This window comes from Haemaphysalis longicornis, unplaced genomic scaffold (assembly GCF_048455015.1).
Source record: "Haemaphysalis longicornis isolate Haplotype H1 unplaced genomic scaffold, Haemaphysalis longicornis Haplotype H1 scaffold_4, whole genome shotgun sequence".
Lineage (NCBI taxonomy): Eukaryota > Metazoa > Arthropoda > Arachnida > Ixodida > Ixodidae > Haemaphysalis > Haemaphysalis longicornis.
This window is the reverse complement of record NW_027526361.1, coordinates 33058073-33082353: the sequence shown is the minus strand read 5'-3', so window position 1 is coordinate 33082353 and position 24281 is coordinate 33058073. Positions and strand designations below refer to the sequence as shown.

The window sequence follows — 24281 nt, the reverse complement described above, 5'->3', positions numbered from 1 at the left end:
TCAGAAAAGACTAAAGAACTTTTACGCTTTCTACGGGCGACGAACTTAAACACAAGACTATAGACTGAACGCATCCAGTGTCAATCAGTGTCAGTGAAACAGCGCTGGGCATACGCGTCTATTCCAACTTTTCTTCATTCCTTCTTTTCTCTTTTCTGCCTATTTTCTCTTTCCCACGTGCAGGATAGCAAACTAGGCTCTATCCAGGTTAGCTTTCCTGCCTTTTTTCTACACCCTTCCTTCCTTCCTTCTACAACAAAACTAAAGCTATCATAAACATAGTTAAAATAGGCAGTTTATACAACTTTCCCGCCGTATAACTACTCCGCATTCTCAACTTCATCAAAACTCAGCCCCCAAAAAAGCGCCGGCTTCTGCTTTTATTAATCGTGAAAATTTTGCAACTACTCCAAACCTGCGTATGGACGAGACTGCACATAATTTCCTTAAATGCTAAGCTGCTTTCGATGAAACATTGACACTAACAATTCCGAAAATAGCTTTACGAAGCGTGCCTTATTGTGGAAGATCAGCAAGCACTATACTATCTCAGAACTTGTTGCTGAGGAGGTTGGTTCATACTAGAATGAAAAGAAAACGTGGCGCTCAACAGACATGCACGAAGACAAGATACGACAGCCACAGGCACCAACTTCGAACGGTTTATTCGAAAGAACCACGCGCATTTATACACGACATTAAAGGGAAAAGAAGGCGTGGTTCTCTTTGAATATACAGTGTGAAGTTGGCGCTTGTGTCTGTTGTATCTTTTCTTCGTCCACGTATGTTTAGCGCCATATTTTCTTTTCATTTTAACAATAATTTATTTCTTCCCTTACTTGGCGGCACTCGTTGAGTTAGTGCTGTTAGGTAAATTCTTTTATCATTTTATTAACATCAAGTAAACTTTTTTGAAAGATTTTTGCAATAACAAGCGGCCAGCAAGTCACTCTCTGCCCCAGACAGTGCACGACCAGCCCTACCATTGTTTCCCGTATATGTGTATACCTCTCTAACCCCCCCCCCCACCTTCGTTTCATTTTTATTTTCACACAGTTTTCTAAATAAAGGCAGTGAAAATTATTAAGCTTGGAAAGACCAGTGATCTTAGTTATAAAGGGTTTTCTTCTCTTCTTTACTCATCTTTCATTAATTTGACAACACTTTTTTATTTATGAAAATAAGGTACAAACATACAATGAAAAAAGAAATTGGCCAACGGGGAGAATTTTTGGCAAAAAACATAGATTGCTTTTGCTTCCCCGCGATCTGCTAACTCCCGTTTACATATCGTAGCTGAAAAAAAAAAAAAAAACACAGCGACCCTTGAACAAACCAACAGTGACAGCCGGGTGGAGATGCCACGAAAGCCTTGCAGTTCTCCTAGGCGGGAAACACGCGAAGATAGAGAGAGAGAGAGCGGGAAATAGTACTAACAAAGTACTTCTAGTCGTGCGGCTTGTAGTAGTGGGGCCTCTGTCCTGTTCTTGAGCACCTGGTTGGTGCCCTTGCAGAAGAATTCCGCCTGGTGGTCGTACAGGCCGGCCACGAACACCAGCGTGCTCGCGGTTCGGTACGTGCCGTCGCTCATCAGGTCTTCGGCCGCGGGGGGCTGCGGCCGCACCAGCTCGGAGCGGTTGTACCACGTGATGTTGGCCGCCGGCCGGGCACCTTCCACGATGCACGTCAGGGAGACCATCTCGCCGGCCACCACGGGATGGTTGGGGCCCCGGAGACGGAGCGCCAGGGGACGCACTGCGAGAGACGGGCCATTTGTCACCTACTGCCATATGCAGACGCCACACCCGAGACGCGTCCCCCACCACCTCCTCAACAACAAAAAAATAAATATAATGGCACTGCTGCCGCGAGAATCTAAGAAAGTAAGCACCAGCGTAGGGTTCACGTTTCTAATGGCTTACTCAAGCAAAATGGTGAAGCGTCATGTTAACTTCAATCCCGAACTCCTCTGCCTCCCAATTTCCGCCTCTTTTACTCGCTATTATTGCACCTTAACCTTATATACAGCACCAACACTGGGAAGCAATCATACTACACACCTAATGCACACAGCCGTTTTGCAATGCCTTATTGTATTCTATCTACCAAGGCCACCTTTTTAATAACAATTCTTGTTCTATCCCGTCTCTACAACACTCCCTTCCGTAAGTTCAGCCAGCATTGGCGACATTCGTCTATGCTGCCCCTGGCGGAAAGCAAGGCTACATGCTGCTGGTCTTCATGAGCACAATTGGTTGAGTGGCTGGGAACAGTTGGGAGTAGCGCCGTAACTGATATTGAGGCTAAGACGAGAATCTACACGTAGTTTTGTACGATCTCGAACAAAAGAGCGGGAAGCCCTGTGCAAGTTAGACTCTCGTTCAGTGACATATATAATGAACATGCGAACAATATTGACGGAATTTGATACTCCGCAACTGAATATTTAATTTTATTTCCTACGTCTGCTTTCAGCATACTAGAGAAGGAGTGAACAGTAGTGGTTGTACATGCAACTGACGTTTTGATTTCTCAATGACGGTAGGTACAAAACGCGCAGACCACTTGACGAAAAGAATCCTTCTCAGGAACTATAACGACCACTCGTTCAGTGCGATGTTCTTCCGTAAAAGCTTGTTTTAACAGCACAGCTGTTGAAGCTTTTAGTACCGCCGTCGAGCGTTACAACATAAACACTACCACCCAAAATCGGCGAGCGCAAGTGAGCATGCGACTTGTGAGGAGCACCCGGTGTTGGCCAGGCTTACGCGTGGTCTTGCGCCACGTGAGGACCTCGCAAAAAATACCAAGAGAAATACCGAGTGCACGTGAGCGCGCGCCTAGTGAGGAGTTCCCGACGTAGCCTGCCTTCGAGAGCACAATTCCCAGCGTTTGGGGCGTGATCTGTCACATGCTGTTTTCCTCGCCAGTTCACGTGCGTTCGCGCCTGAAGTGGGGAGCACAGACGCCGAGCTCGCTCTACAGACTCCGAGTTTGCGAATCCGGTTGGCGTGGGTTTTAGCGCGGGCTTACGCGGCCCACTTTGGTAGAGATCTGAAAGCTGCGTACAGGGCAATTCGGGCCTGCCAGTATTGGAGAACTTTCAGTGGCAAGTTCGGAAGTCTATGTGAGGTGCAACAGCTGGGTCTCCGACGAAGGAATAGGGGCCGCCAGCTTTTCTGTTTCTCCAGCCTTGCGCCATTAGAGCAAGCTGCGTCAATTTTTCTGATCACTTAAGCTTCTGTGCTGGGTCGTTTTTCCGGCACAGTTTGGGTTCCCGAGAAAACCACTGCAGTGATTATATAACGAAGAGATGGTTGCATGCGCTTTTTTCGAGCTTCGCAACAAAGTTTCAGCCTATTAGGAATTGCATCGGGCTTCATAAACATAGACTCCTGGGGAGGCTCCTTTGTACCGGAAGATAGTATGTTGTACAACACACTAGCTGTGCACGCGGGGAGCTACCGGTTTGACATTAAGTACGCGTTCCTGGCGGATGCATGATGCACAAAAAAAGGCCTGTCATTTGAAGTTCAAAGCTGAAGTTGAAGTTGAGAGATGAACAAACGGTGTATATTAAACTGTTTCCCGGAGGTATTACAAACCGCGTTGCTTGATGCCGCTTCGGTTAGTTGAGGCAAAAATAAATGTCTTCGGAAGTTTCAGTGGTATTACCACCCCCCACCCCCACCCACACACACACACACATGAAAAGAAAAATAAGTGGGGTGCTTACACTGCCCGGATGGCGGTGGTTCGTTAATTAGAACTTGTACGTTTAATACGGGGATGCAAGGTCAGTGAAGGGGCCCGCTCGGGAACTAACTGCTGAGAGGTGGCCCGGATTCTATCTTAAACCTCCCATCACTTCATTCTGTAATGAGACAGTTACTTTCGGTTTGTTACGACATATCAGGGCGTGGGTCATCATGTCGTCATCACTGCTAACAAGCCGTGAATGGCGAAAACACACTTCCGGGTAGCGTGCGATTACTTACTTGGTACGAGGTACGTTTAGCTTATTTCGCCATACAATGCGGGCAGTACATTAGGTTATTTAACGATCTTCTATAAGGTATCATCAACCTAATAATTTGAACGCTTCAAAAATTATCGCTCCCAGAGAAAACACCTCAGCAACGTACGCGAAATTATACCCTGGTGATAAAGCAATTAGGGTCCAAATGATGAGTACTTCAGACAATATTTTTAAAACCTCAATATGGGCAAAGCTCATGCTGCTGTTATAGTTCTACCCACGCGCTATCCCCACGGCAGGTACAGCTTAACAACAGCAACAAAAAAGTGACGGACGCACCGTGTACGTCCAGTTGGACCCACTTGACGACGGGCGCCGGCGTGGCCTTGGTGAGCACGACGCACTCGAGGCGCGCGCCCAGGTCCCACCTGGAGAGCACGAAGCGCGCCGTGGACGTGACGTCGTGGATGCCTCGCAGGTGCGGCGTCACCGAGGTCTTGACCGGCAGCTGGGCGGACGCGTTGCGCCACAGCACCTGCGGTGCGGGCCGGCCGCCCGACGACACGCAGTCCAGCACGATCGTGCTGCCTTCCAGGTACGGGCCGAGGAGCGAGCCGTTGGACAGCCGCCGACCGTCCATCTTGATCACTGGCTCCTTGGGCGTCACTGCGGACCGGACGGGTAGTTCCGTCGAAGGGGAGAGAAAAAAGGAAGTGGACAACACTCAGTTTAGGACACAGTATCAACCACAGCACCTAGTAATCACGAGAAAACACCAATCGCGTCTATAAGAGGAATCACGCGACAACTATGACGCATAAGCTATGAGTGTCCGAAAAGCGAAAACGCCCGTGTGTCGAGATTTCGACACGTGTTAAAGATCGCCAGGTGGCTAGAATAATGCAGAGCCCTCCACTATAGCACGCCTCATAGCCCGGATGTCACTTCGGCGCGTCAGACCCCACAATCACTCACTCACTCACTCACTCACTCACTCACTCACTCACTCACTCACTCACTCACTCACTCACTCACTCACTCACTCACTCACTCACTCACTCACTCACTCACTCACTCACTCACTCAATCAATCAATCAATCAATCAATCAATCAATCAATCAATCAATCAATCAATCAATCAATCAATCAATCAATCAATGAGTGTGCCCTGCTTAGAGCATTTTTACCTTACAATTGTACAAGTTACGACGTTGTACCTTTAAACACTTGATAATAATGCGACGATGGTGTACATCCCTTTGTTACAAAAACGCTCAATGGGAGGCACATGCTTGTTAGTTTGTTTTTTTTTTTAACTGAGACAACTGATATTTAGGCAGTACGAAAATTTTTATTTCGGTTCTCACGGATAGAAAAAAGTCACCCTTAAAGTGTACAACCTTCAGTCACCTTAAGTGGCAGGCACACATGAAGATTTAGTTTCATTTAATTGCTCCCGGAACAGCAAAGCTTTTCAGTGAGCAGTGGCACTTTGACAAGAAGAAAAATCAATATAATAACAGCGTACAGGTATAACAAATGTATAACTATAAGTCATACACAACAGGCTTCAAATCAGCTAGGTGGTTGAGCGTGACGATGGAGGCGGTAGAGAGTTTTAATCGTAATTGAATTCAGGGGGCGTAAGAGCTAAATGCGAGTGTGCTTACAGCTAAATATACCAACTTTATAGTCTGTATGGGAGGACACATATGACCGGACTGAAACGTTTAAGCGCTTTATGTATTCCTTGCGGCAAAATATTTTGTGGGAAAACCACAAACGGGCGACGGCCCGCCTTTTGGAAAAAATCAGAAAAGTTTAATGTTTGTTTTAGATAGAAACACTGGCCTTTCTGGGATTATTGCAGATGACGAAACAACCCGCAGCATTTCGAATACATTCGAGGGAGTTGATAAGGTGGACTTCCGACGGGAGTAGCTTGCTCCACTTGTTGAGACAAGGGTGTGAGACGTGCACTCAAATAAATTCTAGCGACATTGGCGCGGAGGAAACATTTCGACGAATGAAAGCAAGCAAGGCCTCGGTTGTATTCCACCAATCCCCGCCAAGGATCGGAATGACGTGTTCACCTGTAAACAAATATCCACCATTGGGTGCACATTTTTTTCTAATCTCATTCGCAGCTATAAGAATGTTAGATTATGAAGTATTATTAATTGGCATGTTTTGCGCAACAACGCGCTACCAGATAGCCCAATAAATGATGTGCCATTATACCCGCCGCGGTGGCTCAGGGGCTAAGGCATTGCGCTGCTGAGCACGAGGTCGCGGTTTCGACTCCCAGCCGCGGCGGCCGCTTTTGTGATGGAGGCGAAAAGCAAAAACGCCCGTGTGTGCGAGATTTCGGCGCACGTTAAAGATCCCCGGGTGGTCAAAATTAATCTGGAGCCCTCCACTACGGCCTGCCTCATCGCCTGCGTTGCGCCGGCGCGTTAAACCCGACAATCAATCAATAATGCGCCATATCAGTGCGCTACACGTCCAATCTGTGCAACCTGCCTAGACCGAAGTTTTTTGTTACGCTCATGGTGGTGAAGCACACCCTTGAAACGACTATCGGACTATGAGATAATAGCTTGTTCAGAACGGTGCGTATAAAAGATCTCCCGCCGTAGAGGAAGAAAATCGACCGGAACACAACGCCGAAAGGGAGTGTAATGCACGCTGTAATTTTTCCTAAGCAGATGAAGTATGCGTACACCCGAAACCTGACATACAGTATTGCTGGCCGTATGAAAACACCTCTGCTATTATCCGGTTTAGACAACTTTTGCTTTAATAATCCAGGCTGCATCAGCAAAATGGCGTTGCGTTGAAAACCACAGTCAATTGTTCTGCCTATCGGTGAAAAAATATGCTGAGTGTCCACATAATTTCATGCGGGACTAATTTCTTTTGATCGGGCTATTTACTGCTCAGGGTAGCGATATTTGAAACGAGAACACAGGAAGGTTTCAGTTATCTGAATAATTAGGAAGCCTTCATAATTAGCTCTTCGCGCAAATTGCCCTCAAGCTCGGTGTAGTGTTTCCTTGCAATTTTTTTTTCTAGAAGCATTGGGGCTTTTTTTGCCTCCTGATGTTGCCCTGACAACCACACAATAATGCCCGAGTCTGATCATGTGCTATCTCGGCGAAGAGAACACATACTGTCTTGCCCTCAATGGAAACAAGCTGAAATATAGTCGAAGAGAAACGATGAGAAGAGATACTGGAGGTAAAATTGGCTTAAGAATACAATAATGGGTTTACTGCACGCACAAGCACTGGCATTTACATAGCAAGTTTTGTATATACTATCCCATTTTCTCGTCAAATAATCCGTAACCGAAACCCTTTCAGCCGACATTTTTTGTATTTGCTAGCATTCTCGGGCCGGTGACTAGGTTTTTGGAGGGCTTCGAACGAAATCTTTATCCCCGGTTTTTATGCTTCAGAACTATTCGTGCTCGGAAAAAGCACTAGTGCCATCTATGCGGTTTGGGCAGCAGTAGTATAGTAAGGTGAAGTATCTAAATTCCAAAACCTTTCTAAAGTATAACCACCGGTGGCAACGTTGATACATGTAAGTATTGCTTAGCACGCATGTCGCCTAATCATAAATTTGCATAAACCTTTACTACAATTGGCTAGACAGATTTTTTTAGATTAGTCAATATGCATGGCTCCCGTCGTTACACAGGATGCTGCGGGAAGAAATTACAAATTCGAAAACTGAGCCACAATATCCCAAAGGTTTCATCAACCTCATCCCCTCACTCGGTTAACACTTGAAAAATACGGTGAAAAATACCGTTTCTCGGTCACAAATGCCGTCAAAAAGGCCGTGTAAAAGAAGGACGAAGACAGAAAATAGAGGAAAAATTTTTATCTTGTGATGTCGCCAGTGGCACCGAACGCGACCGAAACAAAGCAGCAGGAAACTGGGCCCCACCAGTGCCGAGTACTGCAGTCGGCTGAATTAAAACCGCACATCTCCGGTCAACTACACCCTCTTCCTCCATCACCTGCAATGAAAGTGGGACGAACCCGATTCAACTGTGAGTTCGGCGAACTCCACGAGAGGATTCTGCAGTAAGTATCGCCTCATTTTTTTTTTTAATTTCTTAAACAGCAGAGCTTTTGTACAAGCCCTAAGTTTGGCGTTGCAGAAAAAAATATCAAGAAAATGCGGAGTGCTTGTCAGAGCGTGCCTCGCGGTGCACGCCTTGCTTTCCCGGCAGCGTGTTTCCAAACGCTTCGCAGCACAGGGCCCCACGTGGTGCGTGTGATGTCACTGCGCGTGCTATTCTACTGAGCTGCTGCTAAAACGATCCCGTCGTCCCGGCTGTGTGACCTCAAGGTAGTTTTGAGTATGAGTACCTGCACTCCCAGCCTGGGTTCGAGCCTCAGCAGGTCTAGTTTAATTTTTTTCATTGATTTTTTTTTCTAAACCCAATATTTTATTATTTTTATTTTTTTACTGAAGCAGTCAAATAGAGAATTGGTATGTTTTAGCTACCAGGCGAAGCCTATTATCACGTTGAATTAACGTTTTGTATAGCGCGAAGACACGTGTTACGCAGGGCGCTGTGCTGCGAGCGTTTGGAAATACGCCTTCCCGGCACACGCAGAGTCTTTATCAAAACAAAAAACTAGCAAACACCGCCAGGAGCGAGAGAATGGTGAACGCTAATGAACGCGTCCCTCACGGCGACCGCCGAGCGTTCCTTGCACGCGTAGTGGCTTTAGCAAAAGAAAAAAAAAACGCTCCAGCGTGGACTCGTCAAGCGCTACCGCGGAGGTAATGCTTGGCATGAGGAACACGACGATATCGATGCATATGACGATGACTACTAGTAGCAAAGTGCAAGGCGACGACAGAACATGTAAATAAACAATTTCAAACTTGTACAAATGTGCGGTGATACGTCCCTCAGTGCTCACGTATAAAGACATCCTGCAGCTTCGCTATGATTGATTGATTGTGGGGTTTAACGCGCCGACGCAACGCAGGCGATGAGGCGCGCCGTAGTGGAGGGCTCCGGATTAATTTTGACCACCTGGGGATCTTTAACGTGCGCCGAAATCTCGTACACACGGGCGTTTTTGCTTTTCGTCTCCATCAGAAAAGCGGCCGCCGCGGCCGGGAATCGAACCCGCGACCTCGTGCTCAGCAGCGCAACGCCTTAGCCACTGAGCCACCGTGGCGGGTCAGCTTCGCTATGGTTCCAGCCGTGCGCGACTTAGTGCAAGCTGCGCCAGTCGAGCTGGCGAACTCACTGCGAAGAAGACCACGACCTCTTCGATTCATATGACGACGATTACTAGCACCGCAACTATGCAAATAAGCAATGATACTGAAACTTAATTAACTGTGCGGCAATGGTCCCCTACAACAGCTTCGTCATGCAAGACTAACGCGCGAGTGCAAGCCTACGTGAATTTTTGTTATCTTTGCCATCATGATGCGGAAGGTCGATCTTTACGTATAGGTGATAGTAATTTCACTGTCCTTAAGATCGTTATCAGCATGCCACCGTTGAGCGCAGGCGCTTAATTCTGTGGTAAACCACAGGAAGACTATCTACCTGTACAACAAATATAAAGCCACGTCCTCGGGCTTAGCGTTAGCTCCGTTCTACCCCTACAAGACGTACGGACGTTGATGAAAGAATTCCTAAATAGATAATTGGTAAGATATAGCTTAATTAGAGGAGGATTGGGACGAAAAAATGCTTGGCCATGTTGGTCCGTCGTTACACATAACGCATAGCGCAGCAGAAACAAACGATTAAATGAGTACCCGACAATCACTATTTTTACACAAATAATTTTATTGCAGAACCGGAGCATATATATGCATATACCTGTCTCTCAAGGGGAATGGGGGAATAGTAGACGACAGCGAAAAACAAAAGCTGCCACGTGCCGCCACTGCCAAGAAGTTTAAGTCTTGCTTTGATAGGGCACCGACCGCCGAGGTTTGTTAAAAGTAAGTGCGTGTCCGGTCCTAGCCTCGTTTTTTGTTTCTATAGCGCTAGATTTTCTCTGGGAGGATTGGTAATTGAAGCGTTTTGTTACCTCAAAGGCAAACCGAAGTGCTTTGACCCATGAACGTAAATTGAGTGCGTTCTGTCGTGGCATGTTGCAAGATCGAGTCTCACTAAGGCTTCAGATTTTTTCATTCAAGAACACTAACCTTGAGCGCTGTCTGGAAATGCTGATGTTCTATGTAAGAAATAAAAATGAAATTCAGCTAAAGCCGGTTGCGAGATCTCCCCTAGCAAAGCTTCAACTCCGTGGAACTGTAACTTCGTGCATGTTCCCGCTCCTCATTTCGGATAAGTTCGACGCGCAACTAAGCACTTAAAATACGAGCCGCGCGGCTGCACCAATGCGACAAGGAACAAGGGGTGTTGCTCAATGTGCGCAAGCTCTAGCATGCATTAGGGTGCCGCCCGCCAAGGCTCAAACAACCACAGCTCCTGTCTATCCCACTCCCGGGGCCACGCCGGTACGCAGAAGCTCTCCCTAAACACTTTTACTAAAACCTGGTCATTAAGACTCGCACAAAAGCTCAAAAATGTTTGTTCGGGTGACAATAACCGAAACGTTCGCAGAATTTGCAGAGAAAACTTTAGGCTGTTCTAAATTGTATTTTGAACTGCATTATTTTTGCCTCGAACAGAATTTAAATGTTCTGACGACTTCATGCAGAAGAGCGATAAAACTATGACAGATAATAAATTTTGTACCTGCGTCACCGCGCGCAGGTGAGATAGGAAGGTGGAATGCGCGCATACATGTTCTTTTCATGTTCTTTCGGGCTTCACGTTTTATCGTGGCTTTATAATTAAGCAACACCCACTGGTAGGGTTTAAAAAGTTGCAAATTCATTTCCAGGTGTCATCAGAAAATGCATTTCTCATGCGAAGTTAAATAAAAGGTAAGCCTGTCTGAGAAAAATTTGAATTTTGTCAAAAAAACGTAGCAGGGGTCTAGAATGATCCGCCCCGTATCACCTCAGTTGGTAACAATAAATCTGACAATTATTAGGCAACGTAAATTCAAAGCCAACAGAAGAAATTTGCATCAGAACTTTCTATAGGGGAATTGTCATATAATGCGTAGCATTCATAGTAAATCTTGTTAATCTCGCTTTCTTATCAATACCGCGAGGTAAAACCGGAGGAACAATTATAAGAGTGCTATTCATTAAAAGTAATGCACTGGGATAGATGACTATTACAAATATATGATTATCTATGATAGTAGCCATCTCAATCGCTCAGTACTGCACCAGACATTCAGCAAATAAACATATACAAATGGCTGAAAAAATTCTCTTCTAATAATGAAATACTTCCTTCATGAAAACAACAGAGCTCTTTGTCTGGGACGACTCAGCACAAAGAAGCCCAGAGTTCCTTGCGCGTTCTGATTTTCAAGAGTCTTAAAGGACAGCCCAAAGAGAGATGATAAAGAATTTACTTCAGGTTTTTTTTTACCCGTAACGCATGGTTGCGATCGCATAGATGGTGCTGCGTCTGCGACACAGATAGAAGAACTCAACTGCGTTCGGCATTTTCGCTCGGAGATGATATGTAATGATATTTCGGGGGAAAAAAAATGTTTGCGCCTACCAAAGTAAGTTCGTTCAGCCTTTTGTCGCTCAGAAAACATTTTCCTCAGAAATTCAATTTTTGCCACTAGAGTGTAAAATGGAAAAGGAATTGAAAAAGCACACAAAGAAGGGTTAGCATTGTGAGCAAGAACCACTTGAGCCTCGGTTCTGTCTCCTTGATTAAACCTAGCCTTGCGTAAGGGCTTTAAGTTTTCCTCGAGCGTTTCTGGCAACTTGAGCTCGGGTTCTTTGAGCCGCGGTGCTGGAGAAAATAGCTTTCTTCCTCCGGAGTTCTCTTCTGCGCTACCTCTACTGTCACTGCCACGTGTGGTTTTGGCATTTTTGGCGTTGCCCCAGACACAAACCGGGATCGGAAGAGCCTCGCAGTAATATAATGGCTTTTGAACACACTAAACTCCGTAAAGATCGTGAGTTGTATACGTGGGGTGAGTATAGACCACACGTGTACTATTCAGAAGCAAATAGGTGATTGATTGATTGACTGATTGATTGATTGATTGATTGATTGATTGATTGATTGATTAATTGATTAATTGATTGATTGACTGATTGATTGATTGATTGATTGATTGATTGATTGATTGATTGATTGATTGATTGATTGATTGATTGATTGATTGATTGATTGATTGATTGATTGATTGATTGATTGATTGATTGATTGATTGATTGATTGATTGATTGATTGATTGAATACAGGTGGGTTGTCCACAAACCAAAGAAAGTCACTCAATCTACTTAAAGCTAATTGATACCTAGGCTGTACCAGTGGTAACAAATTTGGTATTACTGAACTATACCATTCTGACGGGCAGCCTTCCCTGGTGTCGTTTTCGATAAAACAAGCCAAGGAAATTCAAAGCGATTCCGCGTCATCTGACGTGTGATTGTTAAAAGCTAGAAATAAATTATAAAGTATCACTAGTCTCTCAGGATGGGTGGCTGCCCTCTTTTGTCTTTTGTCTAATGAGAAAACGTCTGCCTGCATTATTTAACTTCAATCAGACAACAAAAGAGAAAGACAGCTTAAGGACAAAAATAAAACCGAGTGCTCGGCCTTTCTTGCTGGGTGCCCAAACTGACAGCTTCTTAGCAGGGGTCGTAACTGCTGACTGTCAATTTTCATTATCATGCACTAATTGACACCGCAATGAATAGAATTCGAACAATGAGTCTTAGATGGAACAGTTGGTAAGAAGGTTCTTTTATTCTTCTCGATTCTTTTGCTGAAGACGCATAGCTGGGAAGTGCTTCAATTTAGAGTTATCCTTAGATATGCAGGACACTTGCGGCTTTAAGCGATATTTTTATTCTTGAGAAATAAAGAGGCAAGTGCAATCGGAAGATTAGAAAGCTTGTTTGCCGGTCATCTCTTGTCTAACACCAGTTATTGCCTGTGTGTTCGCGAGTAATGCTCCATTATAGATTTGTGCGGAACATTGCGTGTGTTGTTCTCGTAGATTCCAGGACGTACTTGTATTTAACGTACCTGTAAATTTCTCCGGAATTCGTGAATGCGGCAGTGCTACCGATGTTAGTCGCTGCGGAAGCAAATGACAGATGTACGTATTCATAACATCGGTCGCTGTCGGATCGTAGGAATTTCTTTACACAAAGTAAGCTTTATACCTAGTTGACACGACTTCACATTGCAGCCTATTGCTTCCTTCCTATAAACAGCAAATAAATTAAAACAGTGGAGGAAGGGAAATAAACCATCTCACTTATGCTGACTTTGTTTTAATTGGTCAAAACAGCTCGCGGTTACGATCATATAACCCAAACGGGTTTTCTTTTTAGCGTAAATTTGCACTTTTTCTACGCACTTATGCGCACCGCACATATGCAACGAGCGGCAGTGAAAAACTCGCAATCAATTTACACCTATTGGGACTTGTTGGGTGCACCAATAAAATGTGCAACGATATTTCATCTGTGTTTTGTGCAAAACAATTACAGCTACTGTGATTAGTTTATCAGTGCACCAAAATGTCTCCTGCGGATCTAGGCACATACGATATGGATGGCTATGAAGGAAGAAAACGCGCTAACCCATCCCCTAAATATCGCTTTTCTCGCCAGTAGTAATGCTTACCTGTAGCCAAGTGTAGCGCTGCGCGACAGGAACTCTTTAACTTGTGATAGGCGTTAAAAATGTTTTGCATTTTTTTGTCCAAGCCCCTTGCAACCACCCAACAAGTCTAAGGCATACCACAAGAAGACATCGTCGGCCATGCTCTGTTTTGGTTGGGTCCATCGTTTACCTCAATCAAAACAAGCATGTACCCACTACAGCGGCTCAGTGGCCAAGGCCCAGTGCTGCCGAGGAGAACGGCGCGGGTCCGATCGGGGTGGCGGTGGCTGATTTTCACACGGACAAGAAAAGCAAAAAACATCCGTGTGTCGAGATTTCGGCGCACGTTCAACATCCCCAGGTTGTCAAAATTAATCCGGAGCCTTCCACTTCTTTACGCTTCATAGCCCAAAGTAGTTTCGGCGCAATAAACCACACAAAAATTTTAAATACAAGCATGCGGAAGGGTACGGCGACAGGTTTGATGTTTTCTAGCAGCTTATATTGGAGCAACGGGTTTGAAATAGTATATTTCCAGCCGCATTAGCAGGAATACTATTCCGAACATTACGAACTGATGGCACGAAGTCTGATCTAAAAAGTGTGAAATATGTACTACGGGTTGATTTGCTCATCTGTCGTGGGCTGTACGGACCGTTTGCTTCTTCCTAGTAGACAGGGTGTCCCAGCTATCATGCACCAAAATTTAAAAAAAGAGTATTGGCGTAACTCGAAGAAGACCTAATGCATAATGTTTGCAGTACTGTGGAGAATCGGGCAGCATTTTTTTCGTTAATGAGAGCTAACTAATTAATTGTAATCAATTATCTAACTCGAGAAGTACTTTCCTAATCACTGGTCGCGGGTTCGATTCCCGGCCGTGGCGGCCGCTTTTCTGATGGAGGCGAAAAGCAAAAACGCCGTTGTGTACGAGATTTCGGCGCACATTAAAGATCCCCAGGTGGTCAAAATTAATCCGGAGCCCTCCACTACGGCGCGCCTCATCGTCTGCGTTGCGTCGGTGCGTTAAACCCCACAATCAATCAACTTTCCTAATCACTAAAGTGTCAATGAGGCACTTGTAGGTATCCACGAGAGGCACCTAACTGCGGTATTTTCAGCGACGAACTAATTGCGTACACAATTGTTCTGACTGATAAAAAAAACCCCGGGAAATATGAAAAATACCACGTGATGGCGCCTCCGCGCGCATCGTAAAGCAATGCCCTCAAACAGGCTGCCTCTGAGTTAGCAAGAATGAAATAAACAAAAGAAAGAAAGGAGAAATCGCGACCGAGCTTGTGTCTTATCTGCACACACGCACCGCGAATCTTGCTGTTGCTGCTCCTTCCATGCATGCCATTATCTAGGTGATGCGCTGTCTCTTCGGGCGGGTGACAGGCGAAGCAGTTGCTTTCAATCAGCTTATTTGGGGACGCTGCTTTACAACGCGCGCGGAAGCGCGTCACGTGGTATTTTTCATATTTCATGGGTTTTCTTTATCAGTCAGAATAAATGAGTACGCAATTAGTTCGTCGCTGAAAATACCGCGGTTACATGCCCCTCTTGAGCACCTACAAGTACCTCATTGACACTTCAGTGATTATGACAGTAATTCTCGAGTTAGATAAATAATTACAATTAATTAGTTAGGTCTCATTAACGAAAAATTTGCTGGACGCTTCTCCACAGTACTGCAAACATTATGCACTAGGTTTTCTTCGAGTAACGCCATTGCTCTTTTTTTAAATCTTGGTGCATGATAGTTGGGTGGGACACCCTGTATAAAACCTACTAAAACCTATCGCAGCGGAAACCGTGGTTATTCCATCAACACGATGGATTCTTCGCGTGGCTTCTTGCCAAGACAAGGGACTGGTGTGTCGTATGTAAGATATGTCAAACTTCAGGCCAATTTCCCATACAATTCCTGGGGTAGAACGCACATTCGGTTTGACGGTCTCTTTAATACGTTACTTTTTTGTCTTTCGCGTTTTCGCGTACTTTTGGGTAGTTCAGGTAACGTCTGTGCGGTATAGGATACAAGTTGTAATCCGTATGTGACCGTATCCTCTTTCATGCTGAATACGATGGTAAAATGATAACTCACTACATCAGTTCAAAGAGCGTCCTACAAACTTATGCTCCTGGAGTCTTCTTCGTGTCGTACTTCACCTCTCGTCGAAATATTTCCGCCAATGACGTCACAGGTGTGCCTTAAAACCCTTCCTCTTCTTCCATTATCTGCGGCATTGTTTTTTTCGTGGAGCCAACTCTAGGCAGTGAGCGTTTCGACACATGATTAACTACTTAAAAATTTGCCGACCGAATGAAATGGCGAAGGCAGCTTCTGTACTGGGGAGAACCCTCGCTAATGTGAGTTTTCACGTTCAACTAATTATTGAATGAGAGACAATTTGCACGCACTTATTTGAACCTTGAGTGCAGCTTGCAACTTTGTTTCATTAGAACGGTTGCCCTGACAGAGTAACAAACAGTTTAGGTTTAATGCAAACTGAATTTACCGTATTCACCCGATTCTAACGCGCCCTCGATTCCAACGCGCACCCGATTTTCCTGGCAAAAAAAACGAAAAAACTTGCACCTCCGATTGTAACACGCACGGGACTTTGTGACCCAGACAAACGAATGCGAGAGAAACGGGCGATTTATTTCCCCTAGTAATCTCACTCATCTCACTCCTCGTCGCTCTCCGCTGACCACAACATCTCTTCCTCGGTGCCTTCAAGCGCGTTCGGGATGCCACACTTCTGAACGGACGTTCAACCATGGTCGATGGGATCGTGGCCCACGCCTCGCACGCCCGTCCCGAGAGCTTCTCCAGAGGTGCACGCTTCAGCCAACCGCTCGTTTTGAACCCGTGGGAGCCGCTGCTGCCATTGCTGTTATCAAGCGCGCAAGTCAAACGATTTGACTATTTGTGTGAACGCCGATATAAAAGCCTAGACGCCTAGGCTTGCTGCGTCCGGAAAATCGTTGCTAAAAGCTTTGGCGCCATCTTGAGATGGCGATGGCAATGGGTGGGACGAAATTTCCGCCGTTTCGGCAGTTTTGGTTTTGTATCCGATTCTAACGCGCATGCGATTTTTTGGCCTATTTTATCGGAAAAAAAGTGCACGTTAGAATCGGGTAAATACGGTAATTAGCCGATCCCCAGCACAGCCTTCTTCATGTAATTAGCCGACATAATTAAAAGGAATGATCTTCTGTTGATGTCCCTCGACGCAATGCACGAACTGGCTGTTTGATGCCACCGGGAGATGGGTCCTGCATGTCTATATGGCGAAGCTAACAGAATCCAAACGATAATATCTAGCAAAAAATAGGATGTCATCTGTGCGCACCTCTTCTAAAAGAGTGACGCGATAGCACGGCTCAATTTATGGATGTCTTTCCCTCCAATATAGACGGAATTAACCGGAACATGCCCATTTGAGCTTGACAGTCTTCATCTGAAGTGATAAAAACACTCATAACCAGGCTATTACAACATTTAAACGCTCTACTAGGTTTCAGTAGTTAGAATGATGATAGACTCATCTCCGCTTCCGGACGAGTTGCACGAGTTCACATGCATTTAGACCACTGACCGCCTAATTTTTTTTAACTCCTCCAAGTACGTCGTAATATTTGTAATACCTCAAGACCGTTATTGGGGAAATGGTTAGTTTGGAACATACCGTTTATAGACAAATTTATCGATGATTAAAATTGTGCGCCAAACAAAATTGTTGCCATTTACGTACTGGCCAATGTTTCAAACAAACTTCTGATTTTTTTACTTGGTCTCTTTTATATGCTATCTTTTCAATCACAGGCATAATTTCGATTGATATTCAAAAATGTAGACTTCCGCGGCGAATCTTCCTACTTAAAATACTGACAAGTACCTAATGGCTAGGCTTAAACATTTGTAGTCAGAACATTTCTGTTCGTGTGGATGATGTTACATTTGGCGTCGAAAATTGAATGTGTGATATGCAGGAAACAATGTTTTTGACGTCTCCCTGTAAAGCGTGCTCCACGGCAACAAGAGTAGTGTTGTGGGGAAGATCGGCAAATGGTAATCGAGGCACCCGGGAAAACTGAAGTCGATCCGCTTCCACAGTCCGTTAATTGCGAGCCTGAAAACTGCATTGTAAGAATAATACCCTTTATAAATTGTCATAAATGCCCCGTTAAGAGGATAGTCTCACTTTTACCGTACGAATGCTCCTTGTTTTAGCGAGGGCATCGCGGACGCCCCACCAACTTTTGCGACGATTCTACCTTTTTCACTCACTTCATTTTCAATTGCCCCTCCCCCCCCCCCCCAAAAAAAAATCACATTTTAGGCCAACAGGTCGAGATTATTTATAAAAGTAGGTCACTTGGCACTCTCGCAAACAGAACCGGCAGAGTGATCATCAGGCTTGTAAAAAACGCAGCCCTAAATGAGACTGAAAAGATGGCGACCAACAAGACGTAGCAACTTTTTATTATAGCAATTACTTGTCACTAAATACAACTGTTCTTTGCCCTGTCACCTGTAAGCTATTAAACAAGACGCTGCTCATTTTTTTGGCCGCTGGCAACGCGCGTGCCATATCATTACTTAAATCACGTACATGCTTCATGTCTGTTCCGCTTTAAAGCTTAGCTTCACTAATTTTCGCTGTATCAGAACAGGTTGATGCCATATAATGTTCATGTTACAGTCTGAAGGCACATAGCGCGTGAAACCAATTCCTACTACTTACACTCGTTTCTTTTGCGTTCGCGTTGTTTCCTTTGGCTTGGATATGAACCCTGCGTCTGTTTTTTTATAGCGCGGTTTACACGCGGTACAAGGGGCGCTTGACGTTGCAATGCGGAGTAAAACCACTCTTGGCTTCATTCATTTCTCCCGTACACAAGCCCAAGTTTGACCGTACTGGCAATCAGTATGTTGTGCCTGCGAATCACAAAGTTATACTTTTTGTTCTCCTGCAGTCGATTTGCGTAACTAGTCATATCTAATGTTGATGAGAACTTTTACTGTAACCACCCCGCCACAAAAGGGCGACGGGAAATTTCGGAAAGACGTCCCGAGTCGTTCAGACAACTTGCTTGGGATTAGACAAAATTTCAGTTCGTCAGAAGGGCAAGCCAAAATCAAGCAGAAAAAGAGAGAAACTGGCAGGTCGCTATAACTTTTGTTACGTGAAAAAATAAATACATCCAATAATCTAATACTAATCAGCAAATAGATCAGCCATAAGCACGCGCTAAGAGTTGAAATTTTGGTGCAGGGGAATCCAGGTAGCGGTCGTAAACCTGGAATTTATTTGGGTAGTAAAAAGGCTTTACCGGGAAACTCTCAAACTTAGTTTTAATCTTCCCTTGGCCGGCCGTATGGGGCGGATATGGTTTTCTTTTTTAGGTACGTTACTAAAGGTACGAAAGCATCGCGGGGAAGATGCGAGAGTATAACAAAAATCGGCAGTTTTTAGATGGGGGAATATTTTTTACGACCGGGGTAGAAAAAGAACTAAGCGCGAAACTTTACCGCGCGTAAAAATGATTGGCATGGCAACAAATGGAAACGATGAGGTAAACGTTACTCAAATGTGCGGAGGCCAACTTTTGTGTTATCACAAAATGGAATTAGTTCCAGTGAAATAAATGGTTCCTTTTATTTACCTGACCAGAAACTTGATTGATTGATTGTAGGGTTTAACGCGCCGACGCAACGCGGGCGATGAGGCGCGCCGTAGTGGAGGGCTCCGGATTAATTTTGACCACCTGGGGATCTTTAACGTGCGCCGAAATCTCGTACACACGGACGTTTTTGCTTTTCGCCTCCATCGAAAAGCGGCCGCCGCGGCCGGGAATCGAACCCGCGACCTTGTGCTCAGCAGCGCAACGCCTTAGCCACTGAGCCACCGCGGCGGGTCTGACCAGAAACTGTTCCGATCACTCCTCAGGCAGTCCAAAATTTCTCGCGCAATAGAAATTCGATGGGCGAAAAAAAATTCTGCAGCATTTTATAGCAGTGCACAATGATAACCTACTCTCTATCAGTTGGCGCTGCCTGTGGCTGTAATGCTAAACCCGCATTGATCATTTATCGGGAAGGGGAGAGAGGTGCGGGCGACTGTAGCACGTTCGCACCAACAAATTCTACACTGAAGCAAGGCTTCTGTCAGATGTTTTCATCAAAGGTAGAATTATTATCCGCAGTAGCGTGAACACCAGCGAAAATAGCGGGTACAAAGTACGAAGTACGTCATAGCAACATTTGATACGTCATCGCAATTATTTAGGAAGTGGCTAGTAATTCCAGTTAGCATAAGTGGGATGTCACTGCTCCAATTTGTATTACGCTACAGGAAGCGGTAAAATGCAGTCATGGTTGTACTACTACGACCACATTTTCAACGTCGGCAAAATTTCAGTCTAAATTGCTCTCTAATATCGGTGCCAACTCATTGATGCCCCTGTGGCTGACGGTGTGGTTCCAGTCCTCAAAGCCCCCCAAAGATTTTAAAAATTAAAGCCGTTCCACTCACTGTTAAAGCTGGCGGACGTGCAGAGCAGGGATTCGCCTTAATGGGCTGTAGCGCCGTTATCCGCTCACTGCTGCCACCCAATGCATTCAAACTTCCCCCCTTCGCAGTGATCGCGCGCCCCTTGCCTGAAACTGCGCCAGCAGGAGGTCTGTTCTTCTGGTGCTTGCTTTTCCTCCCGCGTGTGCCGGCGTTTCGCTGCCACTTTTTTTGGCTTACTATCGTGAAAACTAACCCAATGGGCATTCCTAACTAAATGAATGCGGGCGCTGTCGGTTAATTATGTATATTTTCCCTGAAATGTACCTACAGTTTTTTTTTTGCGCTAAACAACGGGCAGATGTATGACAAACGCCAGTGGTTCACGAGTTTCGAACGCTTGTGACTATATAAACCACTTAGCTTTCGAAGCCTCTGGGTTACGCCGCGACGACAGCCGCTACAACGGAACGCCGTGTGGCTCTACTTGGGTACAGCGAGCGAGCTACGACGACAAGGCGAGTCCCTAAACCGCTCTGCCCTTAAAACCCCACTTCCCACGATTTCCAATGCTGGTAGTCCTAATTGTAGATGTGACGCACCTATGCGAGCGAGCTCAGAGCCGGAACAGGCTGTCAGCGGAACTCACCAAGTGTCTGTAGCCTGGTGAAGGAGAGGGAGGGGCACTTTCCCTGCACGTAGGTGACGTCGCACTTGTACGTGCCCTCGTCCTCGACGGCCAGCGGCTGGATGCGCAGGTGGGCGGACGCGTTGCCCGGCTGGAAGGTGGCGCGGTGCGGGTCGCTCAGCGGGCCCATCACGCGGTTCACGGTCTCCGAGAAGAGGTACACCCGCTGCCAGTCCTGCGACACGTTCTTGGTCCACGTGATGAAGTAGACGCGGCCACAGCTAGCCTCGTCCACCTCGCACGGAAGCACGGCCCAGCCGCCCACGAAGCCCGTCACGTTGTGCTCGCGCCCTGTGCGGGGCGAAAGGAGGAGAAGAAGAGGGAGAGAGAGGCACTTAGCAGGACAAAAACTGTACTTCCTGCGTGCATGTAACTGGCACTCTCGGGGTGGCGACAACCATACTGCGATGGACACACGGTGACTTCCACAGGTCACAGATACAGATATACCTCCTAAGTAAAGTACTGGTAGCTGTTTGAGCAAACATTAGGAGGGCGTACCTTTGATCGAGTAACGAGAAAGTTAAGAGAAGCTTCTCAATCATCCGACGACACAGAGACGACATGGATGTCGCATGGGGAAGTTATGACGTCACTATATCCTATTTTCACGATACAGCAGCCGACTGTTTTTTCGGACTCCGGAAGTTCCTACTGGCTGGATATGTCGGACTTTCCAGAGGAACCTCCACTAGTCCCATACGAGTAATGACTCGCAGATTTTTCGGACTGCTCTTTTATTTGAACTATTTTTCGCTTCCCTCCAGGCCCACAAAATCGGTCGGCTACTGTATTACGTTTTTATAGCCATGTTTTCGTGTTTGTGTTGCGATTATATTACGCTGTTATTGCGATGATATCACGCGATTCCGGCACCTACTTTTCTCGTAGCCGTCTCGTTTAGGCTTCCGTTTCTTTGTGCACTACTTTGCTGTTCTTTGGACAAAGTTTGCTGGTCTCCTTACTTTGTGCGAGTACTGTGGTGTTAGTTCTCCTTCATTTGTGACGAGCACGCCTTCACTCACGTATTTTTTTGTTTTCAGTTAGGAGCCCTCGCAACTGCTTCTATGGCGGTTTCGTGCCAGCATACCAACGACAATTCCTCGCGGCGCATTCACCAGTGGTGATTTCACACCATAGGTACTCTGCGTTACAATAGCCACTGCGCTGATCCCGCGGACGCCTCCACGATAGAGGAACGGTACTTTGCAGAAGTAAATTGCGCTCAATTAACATCTGTTCTGTGAAAGGAGGGGTTGATTTAAGGCAATGAACGATACACCCGTAGGTATCGAAACGCGGGGTGTGCTCACCTCCCAAATAACCACTGGCGTTCACACATTTGCTTGCAAACACACACAAAAAAAGGAAACACAGTTTCAAACGTGTAAGAGCGCACAAGGACTACGAAGAAGAGAAAAGGCGGCAAGCGTGTACCTCGTGTTGAGGGGATGAGAGTGCCTACTGCATGATATCGACGGCGCAGGTGAACAAATTAAAAATTTCGCGGAGATCTCATTCGAAAGAAATGTCTCAGTTTGTGCCTTTCATTTGTTGATTCAAACTGGGACTGGTGCAACGAAGTCTGAGTGCAGTGCGCGAAAGGGATTCAGTTTCCGCGTTCAGCTTCGCAACTCAAGCATGAAAAGCCAGCGGTTTTTTTTTTGTATGTACGCACCTGTTTGCGCCAAATTAACCGGATTTTCTTGTACAAAACTAAACAGACCCTCAAGTGTGAGGGGTGATAATGCTATCCAGGGCAAACCAAGGAATCCTGGTTTCTGTCACTGGTGCCTTGATGCTTTACTTTACGTGTCTTTCCTTTCCAACCTTCCTGAAGCAACTGCCCATTCTGACCAACTTGATTTTTTCTGACATCCCAAGTATGTTCAGGATAGCGAATGTCGTAATTTTCGTACACCACATTCAAGCATTCTGGTAGTTATGGTTGAATGCAAAATGGACAGTTACCGTACAATATGTAAGACTTAATTGTGGCGACAACACCGTTAAATATTATTCTATAGAGGCTTTTATAAGTCCGTAGAAGCATCACTCAGTGCATTTTAGTGATACGCCGAGTTTACATTTTGTTCGCTGTCCCGACGCAGAGTAATTTGCGCACAATTAATATTCCAGTCCCTTTGCAGAAATATTCGGATCGCTACTACCAAGCATATGAGAAAGCGAAGGAAAACGCAACTAAATATAGGTCAGTCGAAACTCGCATGGAGAGCAAACTACAGGAGCTTATAACCGCTGAGAAAGCTGAGAAAGATAACTCTCCGCCGCTACATTACCTCAAAAGAGGCAGCAAGCGGCGAATTTTTGCGAGCACTTTTGAAGAATGAGCCGATCAGACGGTGGTGTGCCTTCGTAATAGAAGTTTCTTGACAAAAAAATATCGGGCCACAATAGGTTCCCCTCGAGAAAGCAGATAAGACTCAGGACCAATTCACCGAATGTTCTATATACTTCTGTTCTCGAAATATATTCCATTGTTGAGGCGGATCAATAAATCATTGGCCCATTTTGCATTCTGCTAGCGAAGCGTGGCACGGCTAAACAAGTTTCACGTTTTAAACGATTCGAGCTTTACACGTTTTAAACAAACTCATGATTTAAATGGGAGCACACACATGAACGTAAGAATGAGTGATACGCAACGACTCCGCGTCTCCTTAAATTTCCTCCTCCAACGTCGCCTTTTCTTATCTTCACTAATATGCATAAGAGAGTGGTCAATAGTTGGCTCAATCACAGCTGCGTCCCCAGCTTATTCAGGAATGCAAATGGCCGAATCCGGTCGAAATCACTGTTTATTTCTGCTGGCCGGGAACTTTTCATTAGCCTTCCAATAGCGCGCGTTCGCTTGTTTTAATTTCCGGGAACATTTTCGATGTTCTTCTTGCGATAATGATTCATGAATTACTCTTCCTTGTCTAAAATGCAGTGGTTCAAATGCCCAAATGGCATTGTTGTATATTTATTGTTCAATAGACATCACTGTTTTCATTCGAGCTCTGTGCAACATAGAAATAACCAGGCCCACTTCCCAGGATTTATCATGATGCGGAACACGGCGGCGCACAGCAATGCGCAACGAAGCAGTCATTCTAATAGGTCAATATCTTCCAGCGACTCTTATGTGCGCAGCAACTTATTTACGTCCCCGACACCGTAGATAAGCAAAGCCGCCACATTGAAGTAGAAAAAGAAGGAACGCCGTATGCGTTATTCCATCAATCCTTACAAGCAGCAAAATTGTCCTATAAATTAAGGTTTAAACTGGGTTACGTCCACTCGGCAGGGTCACTGGAAACATCAAAATGGCGTGTTTATTTATGCCTGCTGTAGTCTTA

The 24281-nt window shown here is 45.6% G+C and overlaps 1 protein-coding gene across 2 annotated transcripts in view; it reads right to left on the bottom strand.

Moving 5' to 3' along the window:
* LOC144178483 (B-cell receptor CD22-like) overlaps window positions 1–24281 on the bottom strand; it is a 286568-nt gene that overhangs the window by 88547 nt on the left and 173740 nt on the right. For both annotated transcript variants that reach the window (XM_077706383.1, XM_077706384.1), the window contains exons 2-4: window positions 20881–21210; window positions 4319–4645; window positions 1438–1755 (exon numbers count right to left, since the gene is read on the bottom strand). In XM_077706383.1, the coding sequence (XP_077562509.1) occupies window positions 1438–1755; window positions 4319–4645; window positions 20881–21210 (975 nt within the window). The remainder of the gene's footprint in view (window positions 1–1437; window positions 1756–4318; window positions 4646–20880; window positions 21211–24281) is intronic.